General features: G+C 37.0%; 1 protein-coding gene across 6 annotated transcripts in view; it reads right to left on the reverse strand.

The window, feature by feature from the left end:
* LOC5572487 overlaps positions 1-15,490 on the reverse strand; it is a 34,536-nt gene extending 19,046 nt beyond the window's left edge. Inside the window, exons 1-3 of one of the 6 annotated variants that reach the window (XM_021851242.1) lie at positions 15,284-15,490; positions 14,236-14,678; positions 402-605 (exon numbers count right to left, since the gene is read on the reverse strand). In XM_021851242.1, the coding sequence (XP_021706934.1) occupies positions 402-605; positions 14,236-14,388 (357 nt within the window). In that variant the 5' untranslated portion in view covers positions 14,389-14,678; positions 15,284-15,490. The remainder of the gene's footprint in view (positions 1-401; positions 606-14,235; positions 14,679-15,283) is intronic. The other 5 variants (XM_021851241.1, XM_021851240.1, XM_021851239.1 and 2 more) reach the window with 5 other exon arrangements.
* Positions 15,491-19,839: the final 4,349 nt, after the last annotated feature.

The following is a 19,839-nucleotide window of genomic DNA, read 5'->3' on the forward strand; positions in this document are numbered from 1 at the left end:
ACTGGTGACGATTGACATGTCAGATGTATCGAGCCCAAGTACCCAGTCTACTGTCAATCGCTGCAGTAGATATAGGGCACATCGATGATCTGCTGGATCCTGAGAGTTTCCATCTAAATACTACTAAGCTTTCAGTGGGGTGCTTAGGATTTCTAGTAGAAACCTAAGGCTTCCTAGCAGGATCATAGTGTTTCAGCAAGATCCGCTCGGCTGAAGATTCTTTGCATAAAAAGGGAGAATTATGGAGAAATATTGAAGAATACTAGCAGCATTCTAGGGATTCCTAGCGGAATCATTGTAGGTATACCTAGCGTTAATAAAGATTCCTAGCATGCTGGTTATGGTTATGGTCGTTATGTGAATGTTATGTATATTCTATGTTTCGGAAAACAATGACGAACCTGATCGAACACATTTTCTGGGCTGCTATCTCTGCTGTCGTGATGCGATGAATGAGACGATGCTCTGCTAATGTCAATTCTGGGCGTTGAAGGGGCTAGTGCACTTGTGCTGCCGACTGCACTCGGAGGCGACTGTCTCTTTGGCGAATCGCATTCCTTGGCGCTGTACCAACGAGATTTGTGGCTTTGGCCTGCAGCGTCCATCTATAGGGATATCCCAAAAGCAATTCATCATAAGTTCATAGAATCCGTAAAAAGATTGTATGATAATTTTTCACACAATAATGCTATGCCACGATAAGAATATAAGCTTAAGAGAGGAGAACATATTACATTATTCGGGCTAGAAGGTAGAAGTATTACAAGGACAAATTGACTGTACATAAATACAAAGTGCAAAAAACAACTGAAAATAAATCAAGTAGGATCAATCATATCTTGCCATTCGCAGTGACCTCTAAGTTAAAAATGAAAGTTTATCTTAGTTGATATGTAGTATTTAAAAGCTGATATATAGTATTAGAGTGGTTCAAAAAATCGTTTTTGCTCCACACCACTCATTCGATTCTAGATTAAATTCTGAGTGTCCTCCCAAAATTTGAGCTCATTTGGATGAAAACTGAGACTGCACAAGTCCTTTAAAGTTTATATGTGAATTATTATGGGAAAAGCAAGCAATTCATTCAATTGTTCATAGTATTTGCCCACGTGCTCTTGGGGACTGAAACTATGTTGATACTGTGAGATACATTCATCAGCTACAACTTTGCCGAAAACCGTTTTTAAATCGGACGCCCCGGTAATTAGTTATTGATTTTTGAATGAGTTTTTAAACTTTGGCTATAATTATTGGGCTGTTCTGCAGGCATCACTGGATATATGCAGTAAAACATAGTAGCCATGATTTGTGCGTGCTATCTTTCGCGCCAGGTGCAGCAATGTTGCCTGTTCAGAAGTTAAATGAGCACTGCTGAAGAATTTGTGACTGGATATAAATCAATAATTAGTTACTGAGGCGTCAGATTTAAAAACGGTCTTCGGCAAAGTTGTAGCTGATGAATGTATCTTACAGTATCAACGTAGCTCAAATCCCCAAGAGTACATGGGGAAACACTATGACCGATTGAATGAATTGGTTGCTTTTCTCATAGTAATTCCCATATAAACTTCAAAGGGCTTGTGCAGTCTCAGTTTTCATCCGAATGAGCTCAAATTTTGGGAGGACACTCAGAATTTGATCTATAATCGAATGAGCGGTGTGGAGCAAAAACGATTTTTTGAACCACTCTAATATAGTATAGTATATAGTTTTTTTTCCTGCCATCACGCCCCAAGTGGAACTGAGCACGCCTTTCAGCGTTGAGTTCTTATGGTACTGATCGTGATAATTATATTCAATTTGTTTAACGACATATCGGTCTATTTTGCTCGAAGTAAGAGGGAGGATGGAGAAGAAAGCAACGAATAAAAGTTAGGGGTACTGTAGGGAAACGGCTAAAGAAATTAGGATTAGATGTTGAAGAGGACATATCATATGAAACAGTATTACTTGAAACGTCCTTGTTTTTGGGTAACGTCCCCTATAGACGTTCCTATAGGGGACGTTACCCAAAAACAAGGACGTTAGCGTGTTGCTCGAATAACGGAGTTGAACAGTAAACATTCGTATGAGTAAGCTCTGCTTCCGTTCTTCAAGGGCCGATTCCTTCACCTTGCTTAAGCCATAAACCACGTTTACCCATATAGTTAAACTTTTTCCTTTATTCGAGGCATTTTCATAGTGATTATATTAAAAAAGCGATGCTTCAACCCAGGTGAATTGACAAATAGGTATAAAATTCCTTGCAGGATAAAAGAGAGGCAGATAGAAAATAGTCATTAATTACTAAAATTTAGTCATTTTGTGACTTCCCGTGTTTCTGAGTGTACTTTGTATGGGAAACATTTCACACGAAATGTTTCAATTTTTGTCGTTCAAAAGTTCTCATTTTCGAGAGTCGTTTTTATAAGCATTATCTATAGATAGCTATGCAAATTTAAATTGCTCAACTGCCTGAGACGCCTCTTTGATGGATTGACGATTTCGATTAATGATCTGACTTTTCTAATTACGATTTTAATGAGCTGCACGGAATTCAGGTCTTGCTTCGTGAAGTCCAAGCAGGACGGTTCGGTTTTGCGTCGTCCGATAGATTTTGCTCACGGTTTCGCGCGTGTTTTCGTCGCCGGAGAATTATTTTTTCCTGTTTTGCAGCGTCTTGCTGTGCTTCGTGAAGCCCAAGGGTTCATTCACAAATTTCATAACGCCAAAAATGGTCATTTTCGACACCCACCCATCCTCTCGTTACGCTTTTTGTATGGATATTTTTCGAATTTTATATGAATTGTAACGTCTTGAGAACACCCACCCACCCCCTTCAGCGTTATGAAATTTGTAAATGGGCCCCAAGCAGGACAGTCCGGTTTTGTGTCGTCCGATAGATTTTGCTCATGGTTTCGCGCGTGGATTCGTCGCCGATATTTATTTTTTTCCTGTTTTGGAGCGTCTTGCTGGGTAGGTATTTGGGAAGGCCCAAGCAAGACGGTTTGTTTTCGGGACACCAAGAAGTTTTGCTGTCAGTGTCAGTTTTGTGTTCAGTCGAGGATGGATTACCAACTGGTGAGTTCGTTTCATGCTTATGATAACACATTTTTTCTTGAAAGCGTAACTTTTTTATGTAATATTAAAACAAACTTTGTATGGTTCGTCACTATAAGTGTCGGCATTATGCCTTTTTCCTATACAATTTCAATATACCGTCGTTGGGGGTGACAATGGGTCAAAAAGGGATATGTACGATTTATTTATGGAATAACTATCGCAATTTAACTCCAATAAACATCAAATTTGGTGTGTATGTACTTTGATGTTACATTAACAACTGTCCCAAAAATTAAAGAAACATATTTATTCACAGCGGCACCTCAAGTGAATGATAAATGACCCAATCTCACCCCATAGAGGGGGTGACATTGGGTCACTGTAATTGAAAAAACTTGTTTTTCAGAATATGATTGCAAAACCATTCACAGCTGAAAAATATTGATGGAATACGATGCAAACAAGACGAAACGATATCTAAGATATTTCACAAGTATGATAAACCCACTTAAAAGAACTATTATACCAAAAAATTGAAGAGCTATAAGAAAAAAATGTAAACCCAGAATTTATCGTCAAGTTTACAATAATTTTCTTCTTTTTTCTCTAAAATTGTCTTCAAAGTATCATCCCCATTACCATAAAGCATATTGAGTTTCCTCAAAGGTGAACTGGAACAGCGATCATATTAAATCTTCGCAAATATTGAAATTTCGGTGCGTCATTCAACGATCGATACGTTTTAGGCAAATGTTGACGTCATAATCCCGGTATTTCAGCGATCCAACTCATTTGTACTTCTGTGAGAAGTTTCTATAATATGAAAACACTGATAAATAATTGAATTAAAAAAAAAAACAATCCATTTGATAAAATTGTACGATGTTGCTGCGCACGAAACACAGTTGCTGGTTTGGGAAGTTGTCAAAATGCGTTGCATTGTTAGTCAATGCACGGAATCCTCAAGTAGACTTGTTTAATGTTACAGAGATGCTGTATTTAAAAAGAATAAACACATCTTAATGAAAAAAGTGAACACCCGGCACCGTAAAATGGCGAAAAAGTGGGCTTGCAATTTCATTTACTATCGTTCTTGCTTGACTCAATCTCACCCCCATTTCTAATGTTTTAGACACCGTACCGAAAAAAATGAAATTTTTGTGGAAAAATCAAATAGATTCCGGAAAATACGTGTGAAGTACAATGAAAAGACTTCCTACCTTCTACTAATAAAACGATATAGGTTAAAGTACATGCGTGGTACTTTGCACAGGAGAAACTTAATGTTGTAAATTTTATCTAGTTTCAATATACAAGTTTATTGAAATAGTAAGCAAAAACTACTATTTCTAAAAATGTATACTGTGATGAACTATATGTAATAATATGTTCCCTAACATGTGAATTATTAATTTGAGTAATATCAGCGTTATTAGCTGAAATATTTCATAAAACATATTTTTCCGTTTTGACCCAATCTCACCCCCTAGACCCATTGTCACCCCCATCGACGGTACATATATTTTTCTCTTTTTGACATTATTGAAAATTATCTTTTGAATTATTCGACATTGTGAATGTTGACGTATTTTTTAAAACTTCTACCATATCGAGACAAAATGTATGGTAACTATGTATGGTTCGTCACTACAAGTGTCGGCATTATTCCTGTTTCATATAATTTAAAATATGTACATGTAATTTTCAGTTTTCGTCATTAATAAAAAAGTCTTTTAAATTGTTCGACATTATAGATGTTGACGTATTTTTTAAAGCTTCTACCAAAACAAAAACTTCTCGAGACAAAAACACAAAACTAGCTTAATATGTAAGTCGTATATTTCCCCCTTGTCCATGGATCGCATCACCGACCAGAGGTGACTCCCAGATCTTTTCCTCCCTCACTAATAAACACCCTTCCCGTGGTGATTGTGGAGATGCAGAGGTATTCTCGGTCTCTAGAAGCAACAATCATTACACCCTAACATTCCTTCCCCATCCCAACTGACTGTAAGGACTTGGTCGGCGCCGTTATTGATCAATAATATTAGATCTGCTAAAATTGCACTTCGAGAGTAAGCGGAAACTCCCATCCCTTATTCATTTGGATCCCAGTTCAATTCTTACCAGGTCCGATCAATCACGGAGTAGCAACCATTGACATGTACAGTCAGTCTATGCTATGCTATGATTTTAATGAGCTGCCCGGAATTCAAATCAAAGTGTCCGGAATATGAGGCAAAAGTAAGAAAGCGTCCGGAATAAGAATCATAAAAAGTCCACACATTTCTATTTACCGTCGTTGGGGGTGACAATGGGTCAAAAAGGGATATGTGCGATTTATTTTTTGAATAACTATCGCAATTTAACTCCAATAAACTTCAAATTTGGTGTGTATGTACTTTGATGGTACATTAACAACTGTTCAAAAAATTAAAGACAAATATTTATTCACAGCGGCACCACAAGTGAATCAAAAATGACCCAATCTCACCCCATAGAGGGGGTGACATTGGGTCACTGTAATTAAAATAACTTGTTTTTGAGAATATGATTTCAAAACCATTCATAATTGAAAAATATTGATAAAAAACGATGCAAACAAGACAAACAGATATCTAAGATGTTTCACAAGTATGATAAACCAACTTGAAAGAAAGATTATACAGAAAATTGAAGAGCTATGAGAAAAAATATGTAAACCCAACATTTATCGTCAAGTTTACATAAATTTTCTTGGTTTTTCCCTCAAATTGTCTTCAAAGTCTCATTCCCATTGCTATAAAGCCTATTCAGTTTCCTCAAAGGTGTACTGAAACAGTGATTATTTTAAACCTTCGCAAATAGTTAAATTTCGGTGTGACATTCAACGATCAATAAATTTCAGGCAGAAGTTGACGTCATAATCCCAGTATTTTAGCGATCCAACTCATTTGTACTTCCGTGAGATGTTTCTATTATATGAAAACACTGATAAATAATCAAATTTAGAAAAAAAAAACACCCTTTAATAAAAATTTACGATGTTGCTGCGCACGAAACACAGTTGCTGGTTTGAGAAGTTGTCAAAATGCGTTATATTGTTATTCAATGCACGGAATACTCAAGTAGACTTGTTTGATGTTTCAGAGATGCTGTATATAGAAAGAATAAACACATCTTAATGAAAAAAGACAGCACCCGGCACCGTAAAATGTCAAAAAAGTGGACTTGGAATTTCATTTACTATCGTTCTTGCTTGACCCAATCTCACCCCCATTTTCAATGTTTTAGACATCGTGCCGAAAAAAATGATTTTTTTGTGGGAAAATCAAACAGATTCTGGAAAATACCTGTGATGTGTAATGAAAAGACTTTCAACATTCTACTAATACAACAATAGAGGCTAGAGTACATGCGTGATACTTTGTACAGGAGAAATTTAATGTTGTAAATTTTATCTAGTTTCAACATGCAAGTTTATTGATATAGTAAACAAAAACTACTATTTCTAAAAATGTATATTGTTATGAATTATGTGTAATAATATGTCCCCTATCATATGAATGATTAATTTTAATAATATCAGCGTTATTAGCTGAAATATTTCACAAAACATATTTTTCCGTTTTGACCCAATCTCACCCCCTAGACCCATTGTCACCCCCATCGACGGTATTTAAAATTATTCATGTTGCGGAATCGAAATCTTCATCTACCATTCGAAAGTTAATTGTTTTGGAGACTCGATAACGCGGAGGAATCATACAGAATGATTCATTTTATATGTTTTCTAATAAGTTACACTTCACTGAGGCCTTAAGTGTCCGTAATATGAATCAAAACGGTATCTACGATTACTCTCAAGAATTGCTCAGGCATTCAGGTATTATTCGATGAAATCTATTATGAACTTTTCAAAGAATTCCTCAATAAATTCGATCTGGTATTTCACATTGAATTACTTCACAAATAACTTTGCATTTCTCCAGCAGTTCAAAAATTTCTCTAATAATTTTTCAAATAAAAAATTTAAGTCTTTATGGTTTTTTTCACAACTTCGTTCGACGTTCCAAACCAGCAATTATTACAATTATGGTTTTGTTTGAATTTCTTCAAGTATTTTTTTTTTTCGAAACTTTTAGATTAGAGTTCTCCGGTAGGAGACCAGCCAGGGCCACTTTCGCTGCCGACACAATACCAATCAGAACAGAACATCAGAATCGGAATCACTCATTGAATTCGAATAATGATACTATCCGATGAAATAAAAATAAATAAATTTGTAAAATTGTGACAAATGCTCAGAACAACCTACTATGACCAGAATTTTTCAAACATGGCTACGAACGACCATGTACAGATTAATGAAAAATAGTTTAAAAATGATTTCTCAAGTAACCTTTCATGAAATTGCAAAAAATTTTGTACGCAACTCGGTGCAGAACTCGATTTTTACAGCACTCATCGTAATTATCCAACTCCGCAAGCCTCGTTGGATAAACGTACTACTCGTGCTGTAAAAATCTTCATTTTTCACTTTATTGCGTAAACTACAATTGCCTAACTTCTCTACTGGAGGCATATTGCGAATCTTTACTTAAATCCGCAGACTGTCCAACAAGTTGCGCAACTAGTACCAGACCGTGGCGCGTAACACACGAAGTATAGAGAAAGTGATCTAAATGCTAAAAATTCTCGAGAAGCTCAATATGTTTATCCGCATAACGGATTACCCGATAATGCAATCTTATTTGGATCAGCAATAGCTGAAGAAGAATGGCTCATATCAGAAAATTTTATATGGAGTTGTAGTCATGGTTCCCCCCTCTTTCTATACTCAAAATTTTAAAATTTCTATGGAATGTGGCCTTTGGTCAGACCAACCCCTCTCATCCTCCCATTAATGACCACGTGGTTTATGGACGACCCCTAAGTAGTTATGTCATATGCGCATTTGTCCCTTAACAAATATGGTGGTCCTCAGCTTAACTGATCAGGAGAGCGACCTTTAAAAAAATCACGTGCTTTAAAAAAATCACGTGGATCGCGAAATATATGAGATTTCATTTTAACAATTTCCCACAGGAATGAGTTTTTTTAAACACCGGAAGGAAGTTTTGAAGACACTTTCCAAGTGAAAATAATCAAAATCATCCATGAAGTCAAATATCGGAAATTTTATTAATTTTAAAGATTCATTGTACACTGCTTTGCTCACACTATTATAAATGAAATGCAAATGACCCATAATAGTAGGTGACCCATGATAGTGCAACCACACCACTGTTCTTCTGATTTGCTATTATCAACCAAGTCAAAACATAAAAAAAATTATACCCCTTGGAACAAATTCTGACGTATGTTGACTTTATTACTAAACTTGTCAGGCCCTCTAAACTTTTAAAATAATGCTTCGATAAAACTTCAATGAATAAACAGATATTTGAGTTATCGCAGTTCTTAGTTATTTAAGGAAATTTTTTGAAGTACTGTAGCTCTCCTTTTTGATTCAAAATAACTACTAGATTTGAAGGATCCAAGGATCTAAGGGTCTCAAATATATTTTAAGATGTTTATTATTATTAAGATTTCTTGATGATTACTGATAGCTATTCGATTGACCAACATGTAAATTGACAAAGATTGTAATGATCGGCAAAAACAAAGAAATATAAACCCTGTTATCAACAACCCAAAACATACGGGCCACATGATCGGAGCATTGAAAATCCTTTCGCGGGCCGCGCAAGACTCTTTCGTTGGCCGTTTTTTGATGACCACTGGTCTGTCCATAACTGCGTATTTGTCACATACGACATTTTTGACAATATCGCGATAATACCATGAAGAGTCATCAAATGATAAACACTTTCGATCAACTTACTGAAAACATTGTTCTAGAAAATTCGAAAAAAAAATACCAAGTTGTTTTGTCACCAATGTGACAAATTGTAACTACATAACAGTTACATTGAGATTATACATGAGCCTCGTAATGTAGTAGCCATGAGACATACAGTCAACTCTCCCTAACTCGATATCGAAGTTAGGGAGGTATCGAGATACAGAACACATATTTTTCTAATATTAAACTTTACATTATTTTGACAAAATACATTCAAAATAGTAATTTCAACATGAAAAATTATACAATTTTACATCCTTCGTCTATGTGAAACTTTTCAAACATTGTACGAAGAGAGCACACATTTTAATCTGCCTTAATTTGCTTGCAGTGAATCCTGGTGCAAAATTCTAGACTCAAGAGGACTTCTAGACTTCAGATACTATTACTGTTCCACTAGTTATTAATAATAATTTTCTACGATCCCGAGGAATGCTTCAGCAATTCTAGTTATCTTTCTAGTGATTTCTTCTGGAATATTTCCAGGAATGCTGCCAGCTTCCAAGAATTTCTCCAAGAATTTGGTCCAGAAAATCTTAGAAAACTCTAACGCTTCCACGAAGGTTTATTTCCGAATTTAAAAAAAAACCTGCAGTAATTTTCACAGAGATTACTCTGAAAAGAAAAAAAAACCTTGCAATTGTCCCAGGATTTCCTCCAAATGTTTTTGCACTGATTCTTTTACCGATTTTTCCAATTGCTACTTCTTGAAGATTAACCACAGATCCTACAGGAGCTCTTCCACACATGTTTATTACAGAGTTTTTTTATAAATATCGTTTCGACATTTTTCCAAGTAACCCTACAATAATTTCTACGCCGATTTTTTTTTTTCATTTATTCTAGGCATTTTCGTTAGGATTCTTTTTCACACTTCATCCAGGATTTCTCTCAGGAATTACCAAAAAATCCTTCAGGCATTGTTCTATGAAATCCATAATCATAATTTTTGAAGTATTTCTCGATAAATTTGACCTGCGATTCCTCATTAAGTTCCTCCACAACTTTCTCACGGCATTTCCGCAGCATTTCATCAACATATTATTGTTGCGCCTCAAACATTCCTTTAAAAAAAAAATCAAATAACATTTCCAAATCTCCATGTATTCTTCAAAAACTTATTCAAGGCTCCAAACCAGTTAATACTTTAGCAATTATTACAGTTATCGCTCCAATCGTTCATAGATAGTTTGTTCAGAGATTCTGTCCGAATTTCATCAAAGAACTTCTTCAAAACGTATTGTAGTCAGATATTGTATTTTTTTCAGTTATCTTAGAAATTTATCAAGAAAATTCTAGGATGAATTTTATCAACAAAATAGGAGTTCTTTCAGAGACCTTTGTAGAAATTCATCAAAGTATAGTTAGAACTCATACAAGTCTGAGGTTACTGTAGGATTTTTTTTTCTCAAAATTCTTCTCCAAAAAAATCTGAAAAATTTCTTTGACATTTTCCTGGAGACACTGAATGAATGACTGGAAAATTGTTTAAAGAATTCTTTGAGTAATTTTTCAAAAAGCGAAAAAATAGGAATTTCTGCAATAAAAAATGATTGTGTTCCAAACTGGATTGTTGGAGGAAGTCCTAGGAAAATCAATGGAATATTTTTTAGAGAATTTTAAACTTCATTGAAAAATGTCTGAAACGATCTTTGGAGGTAATTTTTTAAGGTTTTTAACCCGTTTTGCACCGGAAAAACAACGGCCAAAGGAATATTTCCGAGTTCCTCTGGCCACTTTTAGAAACAAGATATGTGTGCCGGTCTACTGACAAAAATTCGCTGAGCGGCGAGGATTTTAGAATTTTAGCTTCCACTCAGGCCTATACGGATTAAAATAAAATTAATTTTATAATTAGTAACAATTGTTGAAAGGATTCGTGAAAATCTCAGAACAAACTCCTGAAGATATCTTCGGAGTAATATTTGAATGAAATCTACAGTAAAACGAGCAGTAATGCTTGGAGGAATTCCAAAACAAGTTTTAGAAATAATCTCATAAAAATGTCTGTTCAACGTAGCGACTAGCTAACTAACTCATGTGGTGGTTCCTGTTAAGTTTTTTTTTTGTTTTCGTAATTCATATAAGGACTCGTTTTGATTTATATTTTTTATTCAAGCAAGAGGTCTCTAAAGTTTTCATTTTCAAGACGATCAGTCACTACTAGCCCTGATTTTCCTAAAAAAGGCTATTTTTCCCTAAGATTGAATAGACTAGTTTTTATATCTGACTTCTATGGACAAATTTTTAGTCATCTAAAATTAACTATTCGTCGATCATTTATGTATTTTAGAGAATTTCTTTAACCTGGAATTATTTTTTAAACCCTGGTAAAACCTGGAAATATCAGAGAATTCCATTTCTGCAAATGAGTAGACACCCTGATGTATGCTTTAAATAAAGCTGATAATTGTGGCTGCTCAATCAAGAATGAGCTCGTTTCATGCTTTTTTTAATTTATAAAATATATATGACCGCACATTTAATCGTTACAACGGTTGGACATAAATATGATTATTCAACAAACTATGAATGGTTCGTCACTGTAAGTGTCGGCATAAACTCTAATTCATTTTTTTATATAAAATCCCTTGCCTTTTACCTTTATTTTTTTAAAAAAAAAGCTTTGAATGGTTCGGTCTGTTTGTCTGTGCTAGAAGTATAGAATTGCAAAACGTTCATTTTATTCAAAACACTTTGAATGGTTCGCCACTGTAAGTGTCGGCATAAGAGTATTATGTGATGGTCCAGCCAATCGATTTATTTTTTCAATTTGAGTAAAATATTGTTACACATGCTTTCGTCCTAACAGCTGTAGGAATGTTGCTTTTAGCTATTTGTTCAACAAACTTTGAATGGTTCGTCACTTCAAGTAACGACATTATTTACTCCTATTTGGAAATTTTCCATGTCAATTGAATATATTATATACGGTCTCCAAATAGCAAAGGTTACACACTAACATTCTTTCTCTCAATCCCATCTGACTGCAAGGACGTGGCCGGCGCCGTTATTGACCATGTATAAATAGAGGCACTGAATTATGCACACTGAAGAAGATTATGGCCAATCCCAGCCGAACGTCTAGTTGATTCTTTGTGCATCTTCACTGACTTTAGTCAATCACGGAATAGCAACCATTGATATGTGTAGTCAGTCTAAGCTAAGCTAATTTGCAATGTGAGCTGTACAAAATTTCATCCTTTAATAAGCACTTTTGAATTCATGGTAATTTTTAGAAATTTTAGTTTCTTCACATACCTACTGCCATGAACACTTACTCAATGCCTAATTTTGTCAAATAGTCAAATGTTACAAATATGCAGTTATGGGCAGTAGTGCACAATTAGGGGTCGTCCATAAACCACGTGGTCTTTTGTCTGTTTTTTTTTATGAACCGTGGTCATTGACCAGACTAAAGACCCCGACCCCCAGTAGAGGGAAATAGGGCCATACAAAATTTTAAAATAATTTATAAAAAAAAAATGTTACAGTCTTAATCGTAGGCCGTTTCGATCGGCTTTACAGTCTGGAAAAGCATCCCATTCAACCAGCCAACTACGCTTTCATTGTTTGCTTTGATCGTCAGACCAATCTGTTGTCGCTGTATTTTTGTTTGTCCTATACAGTCAGGTCTCCTATTAGACGCTGCCATCCACTTTAATTTCTCTGCTGTCCTCCAATCAATTCAGATGAAATTCGGAAAGTAATAAACTCATAAGAAACCGAATCCTATTCTTGGCACTTTTGATTCATTTCGGCAGTGGGGCTACAAAGCTCATATTTTGCCCAAATATGCAACGTATTGTCACAAACAAAAAATCAGCTTCATCTCATTAATATCTAATGAAAAATTGCCGTGGGAGGAAAGTGGGTGACAGCGTCTTATAAGATACCAGACTGTAAGTAGATGCTTAACCGAAGATACACACATTGAGTACGATTCGCACAAAATCGAGCTCTTCTGGACCAACACATCAAATGTGTAATTTTACTCATGCTGAAAAATCTTGTCATGGGATGATTTCTTCTTCTTATTTTTGCAAAATAAGATATTACACTTACGGAAGCTCCTCAACACCAAGCATTTCTGTGCGTCGTGAAGTTTGTGAAAATGAAGCAAAAATAAGCACAAATTCGATTTTCCAGAATGTGTGAAAATAACACATAGGGTGCAGAGCTACTTGGGCACTTCCATGATTCAGTTTGGCATGGGGGTTTTTTCTCAGCCGAATCGTCTAAAACTTTGCAATAAGAAGCACTTCAATACGACGCATATTGTGGCCAAATATGAGCTTAGTAGCTTTCACAAAACCTCACTGCCGAAGTTAACCAAATGTGCCAAGAATAGGATCCGGCTCCCTATCATGTGTTGGTTCAGAAGAGCCTGATTTAGCGTATTATTTTCAAAAAGAGAGTATTGACTTGCGCCTACAAAAATCTATTTCGTACTGCCTCTCGATGGCGCACAAAAAATCGACAAATCACAACGCACAAATCAACAGCTATACATCATCCTAGACCTAGACCAAAAAGCATGTTAGTTTCGACAAAATTGTCGGAAGAATGCTCGCGTGAAACACATGTTTCCGCTGCAGCGCAGATCTGGTTGGTTGGTAAGTGGAACACTGCGAGCTAGGTCATCCCGATTAGATATGAACACAAATAAAAACGAAATAAAGACATAGTAGTCGAGCTCCGATTTGGTACCACTTCTAATACTACATTTGATCCCTTGGTACTACACTTGGTACCCTAGTTTGATAGATCGCAGTACTGTTGTACAGCATTCTAGATTTTGATCTTGTACCACATGTGCCATAACATTTTGGGCTACTGCAAGAAACATTTATTAACTTTATTTCGACTTCCATACAACGGTTTAGCGGGTGTTGAGCTAGAGCAGCTTACCATGCATTGTGGCGTACACAATATCGTCAAGTTTTCATTGAATCGGGCCGAAACGTGTTTCTACGGTTATTTTGATTACTTTTGTAACACACGCTTTGGAAAGTTATGTGCAAAATTATAGACTAATTTCTGAGATTTAAATTAACCTCGTTTAAATAAAGAAACAATTTGGCTACATATTTTCAACTCTAATCTACAAAATCATATTTAACTCACACTTATGATTGGACAAAACGTTAAACACAAGTATATAAGCAATGTTTTTTTGATTTTAATGCGCTGTGTTGCAACAATTTCATCCATGAAACTGTTTTCCTCTAAGGATTGTATGTGTAGACTAAAAGCGGAACTTTATTTTCTATATTCCATAAAACAAGCAAAACATTAATACGCACTCTATTCTTATCTTCATTGGTTGTATCCTCAATTGATGCAATCGGTGCGGGACCAAGCCGCTTTTGCTTTCTGGTCGGATGTGAGGGTGACACATGATCTGGAGGAAGTATCGTTGGGTTCTGATGCTTTTCGTCTCCATTAACGTTATCCATAGTAGTTAGTTCGATTGTTTTCTCGCAGCAATTTTGCACACTATATGTATTTATATAACAACGATATGCCCCTATCGTATTACAGTCGGGCGCAACCTATTTTCAGGGCCTACTACGATAATTTTTAGGGGGTCAACGGAAGAGGCGTTTGCAGCTCGATATTATGTGGGAGAACAATGTCTGAATGCTGCTTATGTATCATCTTCCACCACTGTATGACAACAATTGTACAGGTTTAATAGGTCATACCTTGATGACCTGTTTCATGCTCATCCTGAATCAACATTTTCCTAAAATATGTGGGAAAATCGCACTTTTTGTTTGATAATACAGTGTTACTTTTCAACAAGCACTTTCTAACATACCACCATTAATCTAGTGTACATAGATTACGATGTAATCCATGGTCTTTTCACATGCAACAAAAAGAAAATCGATATGTACATATCTCCCAGCACATGTTAAAATAGCCTCCCGATTTCTAACGCAAATATCTATACCATCAGATTGAGAAGAAGGTGAACATCTTGACTCGTTCAGCTAATTAATAAACGTAAATCGATACATAGGAAAAATAGAATCTCGAATTGTTACGAAATATTGAAAAGTGTGATTCAAGATGGAGAGCACAGAGGAAGGAATTAATTTGCAACTGTTTTCGAGTTGTTGAATAGTTTTCATCCATTGCAACACAATTTTCATGTGCATTATTCACGCTAGTAAAATCACTTGCACATATTTCGACACATTAACCCATTCCATAATTTCGAACTTCATGAAAACCAATCGCAGTAGCCCAAACAGTTGCAAACTTTTCGTAAAACATGCATATCAAAGCCATTTCAGTAACTAATAACATCAGCACAAGTTCCGTTCTTAAATGTTTGATAAACACCTTATTCTGCGTACGGGATTAGTGCACTTTTTCAATAAAAAAAATTAATTTTCTTCACTCGACAGACACATTTTATTTCGCACGAACGGACGAGGAAAAAGATTTTATTCTTCAAGTGACGATAAGCGCATGTCCTGCATATAGGATATAACCAAAAGGAATGGACCTGTGGTCGGCTAATACGAGCGATACAAGTTTGTGCGCATGAGCTTTTTTTAGTACTACTGATAACTGCTCCCATAAACAATTCAAAAATCTGTCTACAAACCGTTAAAAATTTGCCATACTATTGAAGTATAGGGTGGCCATGTGAAAGTGAAACACTTTGCTCCATCATCAAAGATGTAACCGTCGTCAAAGATCAGACCATTGTGTTTTCAGCCCCAACAAACTAGTAAAAATTTGGGTGCGATTGGTTTCGTCTACACGGCAAGTCGTCAAAGATCAGACCATTGTGTTTTCAGCCCCAACAAACTAGTATAAATTTGGGTGCGATTGGTTTCGTCTACACGGCAAGTCCGGAACAACCTTTTTTCAAATGCGAGCCAAATCGAAAAAAAAAATTTCGTGCGGCGTAAGAAGAAAAGTAATTGTCTATTTCGATGCGTAGAATTTCTTTGAAATAAAGAAGACTCCTCTTTCAATCCTAGGACGCAGTTGTTTTAAGAAATGTTAAATTGAACTCCCTGTAGAAAACAGAGATGCATTTGAACGCGTTCTGTTCATGTTCTGTTCAAAGCTTGTGCTCACGTGAGCCGTGTTCAAGTTCAAACAATTTGCTATGTTTGATCACAGCACTCTGTTTATCGCAACCGTTATCGTCATTCGTTGTTCTTCTCGAAATATGGTAGATACAAATAGGATGCAATTGCAGAATCATTCCAATTCATCGCAGTTTTATTCGTTTTAAGGTAAAAAGGTAGTTTTTTAGTGAATAGCTATATACAGGCCTTCCTTAGCCGAGTGGTTAGAGTCCGTGGCTACAAAGCAAAGCCATGCTGAAGGTGTCTAGGTTCGAATCCCGGTCGGTCCTGTTGAAGATCCAATAGTAAACAATAACAACTCTCGTGAGGTTATCACGGTTGTTTATCAATTCTCTTTTCACCCGTTCCCACAGATATCAACTGTGGTAAAAAGCTCTCGTAGAACATTTGTAAAGGCCTAATCTAATGATTTGAATTTGAGCTTTGCCAATGCGGCTAGCAGTGTGGCCAGATTGAATTATATAATAATATCATATCATTTCTGTATATATCGCTAATATATTATTTTAACGACTTCGGGTGAATAAACTTCAATACAGTATCAGTATCCAAACCAAGTTATCGGTGTTATCATTTAATTTAAGGAACTTTAACAGGTTATGGGCCCAGCGGCTAGCTGTGACAGATCTGGTTTTAAAGATGCCTGGTCAAGGAAGTTCTGTAAGCGGTAGTGGAAATGGCAGCGGAAGCGGGAGCGGAGCAGGTAACATCCTTGACGGTCAGTCAAGTGATCGTACCGGCAGGGTTACTGCCGAGAGATCCTACGCAACGCTGGTATTCGTCCGTGGAGATCGTTCCCACGTCTTTGACGGAACGGAGAGCCAGTTCGCGGCGTGGAAGTGGAGAATCGTGCATCATTTGGCTAAGATGAAGCTCATCCACTGCCTGAAGCGGACGCCCGACGAGGAAACGTTTGCCACCGCTGCACCAGGCGAGACACCGGAGCAGGAGAATGCTCGGTTGGAGAAATACCGCAAGCGCGTGGAAGATGATGTTGATGCCATCGATGAGATCGTTTTGGTCGTCAGCAACGACGTACTGAACAAGATCGTAGGGGTTACCTACGCAAAAGAGGCAATGGATATTCTGGTACGTACTTATCAGAAATCCGGAACTGCGGCATTGATGAGTATGCGTCAACGGCTGTTCATGCTCAGAAACAGGAACTTCGAGAGCCTGGAGAGACTGTTTGACGAATACGACCTCATCATGCGGGAGCTTGATCGTATGAATGCGAACTTAACCAGCAGCGAAAAAGTCCACGCTCTGTTGATTGCATTGCCGGACAAATTCGACAACGTCAAGGGCGCTCTGACGGTATTGTCGAATGAGGAACTCTGTCGTAAACCCATTTATGACATCAAGCGGATGTTGCTGGACACAGAGCTTGCCAGTGGAGCGGTACCAGGACCATCGGGGGCATCAAGCAGTATTGCGCTGAAAACGGAGAAGACCCGACTAAGGGTACATAACAAAATTATATCAGCATATGTTATTATGTTATGAGTTTTTTTCGAACATAGGTTGTTACAAACTTGATGCAGGATGATGTTAAAATAACTAAAATTATAACAAAAAGTGTATGAATAGTAACATAAACATAACAAAATGTGTTTTAATTCTATCAAAAACATATCAAACCAAGTTATAATGTTTGATTCAAAGTATCAAAATTATAATACTGTTCGATATACGTAATATTGTATATTATTGAAATGCATAACTATCTATTTATTTTGTTATAAAGTTGTTAAAAATGAACAAAAAAATATCTAAAAGGGAAATAAAACACATTATGTTATATTTCTGTTTTATTATGTTCTATAGATAACGGAGCCTAACAAAATTATATCATAATATGATATGCATATCATATTCTGATAAAATTTTATTATATTTTTGTTACAAGCCTCTAGTCGGGGAAGAACGAAATCAAATGTTTCGGGTGCGGTGGAGTCGGCCATTATAAGAACCGTTGCCCGAAGAAGAAGAAGCCAACCAAGAAGAGGACCGGCGGCCACGCCCTGATGGCCGGCAGAAGGATCGAGAGAGCGAGAGCGAAGAGAGCAGCGAATGTGCGATTCGTCGTGGACTCCGGGGCCACCGAGCACATGGTCAACGACGAACGGCTGCTGGAGAATGTGAAGGAGCTGGACAAGCCCGCTGCAATTAGTACAGCAAAATCCGGCCAGGTGCTTTGGGCCACAAAGTCTGGAAAAATGAGATTGACTTCCATAATTGGGGTGAATAAAATGAAACCGATTAGGCGGCATCCACAAATTACGTAACGCTCTAGGGGGAGGGGGGGGGGGGTAGGCTAAAACGTTACGGCTCATACAAAAATTTAAAAAATTCATACAAAAAGCGTTACGGAGGGGGGGGGAGGGGGTCAAAAATTTCCAATTTTAGCATTACGTAATAAATGGACGCCGCCTTACATTGTATAACGTCTTATTTATTCCTGGTCTGGATTCGAATCTCCTTTCGGTAAGAAAGGCAAATGAAATGGGGAAGAAAGTCGTTTTTGTAAACGACAGTGTCTTATTCCTGAACTTTGGTGAGGTTATCGCTAGGGGGACGGTAGTAGATGGACTTTACTGCATGGATTTCTCCCACGATTCGATTGTTGACCCATCAGCGTTGATTGGGACGAAGCAAGTAAGTATGGAGAAGCTTCATGAGCGATTGGGTCACTTGAGCTTTTCGGGGATAGAAAGGCTGCTTAAGAACGACATGGTTGAGGGTATCAACCATAGTTTGTCTGGAGAAGATACTCAAAATGTTTGCGAAAGCTGTTTAGCGGGGAAGCAAAGCAGCAAACGATTTGAGCACCAGCCGCTTGAAATTATACATTCCGATGTTTGCGGTCCCATGGAAGTAAAAACGTATAATGGCTACCGGTATTTTGTTACATTTACCGATGATTATACGCACTTTACTCTTGCTTATTTGATGGCACGAAAAAGAGAAGTTATCGAGAAATTTCAAGAATTCAAAGCTTTGGTTGAAGGACACTTTGGGCGAAGTATATCCAAACTACGGCGCGATAATGGTGGTGAATACATTGGAAATGAATTCAAAGACTTCTGTAAAGAAAACGGAATTCAAATGATTTTCACAGTACCATACACACCACAACAAAATGGAGTTAGCGAAAGGATCAACCGAACTTTGATGAAGAAGGTTCGTGCAATGTTACACGGAAGTGGAATGCCAAAGGAAATGTGGGGAGAAGCATTGCATTGTGCTGTTTACATCACGAATAGATGTCCCACCAATGGACTTGTAGAAAACAAAACTCCATTTGAAATGTTCTTCAACAAACGGCCTAATTTGGATAATTTGAGAATCTTTGGCTGTACAGCCTATGCTCAAATTCCGAAGGAAAAACGGCAAAAGTTAGATTCGAAAACCAAACGCCTTGTATTTGTGGGTTACGCAAATAACGGGTACAGACTTTAGAACAAAGAAACCCGATCAATTGAGTCCTCAAGGAATGTGATATTCGATGAAGAGCGGCTTTACAAGGATCAGTCTGATCGTTTGTCTAATGGAGATGATCAAATTTCCCCAGAAGATCTTGAAACACTTCAGCTAATTGCTGTATCACGCTGCAAAGAGGACGAATCAGTTGAGAAGAATGCGGCCATGGAAGAGACGATTCATGAACAGTCCAATGTCAGTGAAGAGAATACGCTTACAGAAATATCATTAGAAAGTGACTATGAAAGCACTTTTGAAGAACAAAATTCGGAGGATGAACCGGAAATGCAGCAAGTGCGGCGAAGTGAG

Source organism: Aedes aegypti, chromosome 3 (genome assembly GCF_002204515.2).
Source record: "Aedes aegypti strain LVP_AGWG chromosome 3, AaegL5.0 Primary Assembly, whole genome shotgun sequence".
Lineage (NCBI taxonomy): Eukaryota > Metazoa > Arthropoda > Insecta > Diptera > Culicidae > Aedes > Aedes aegypti.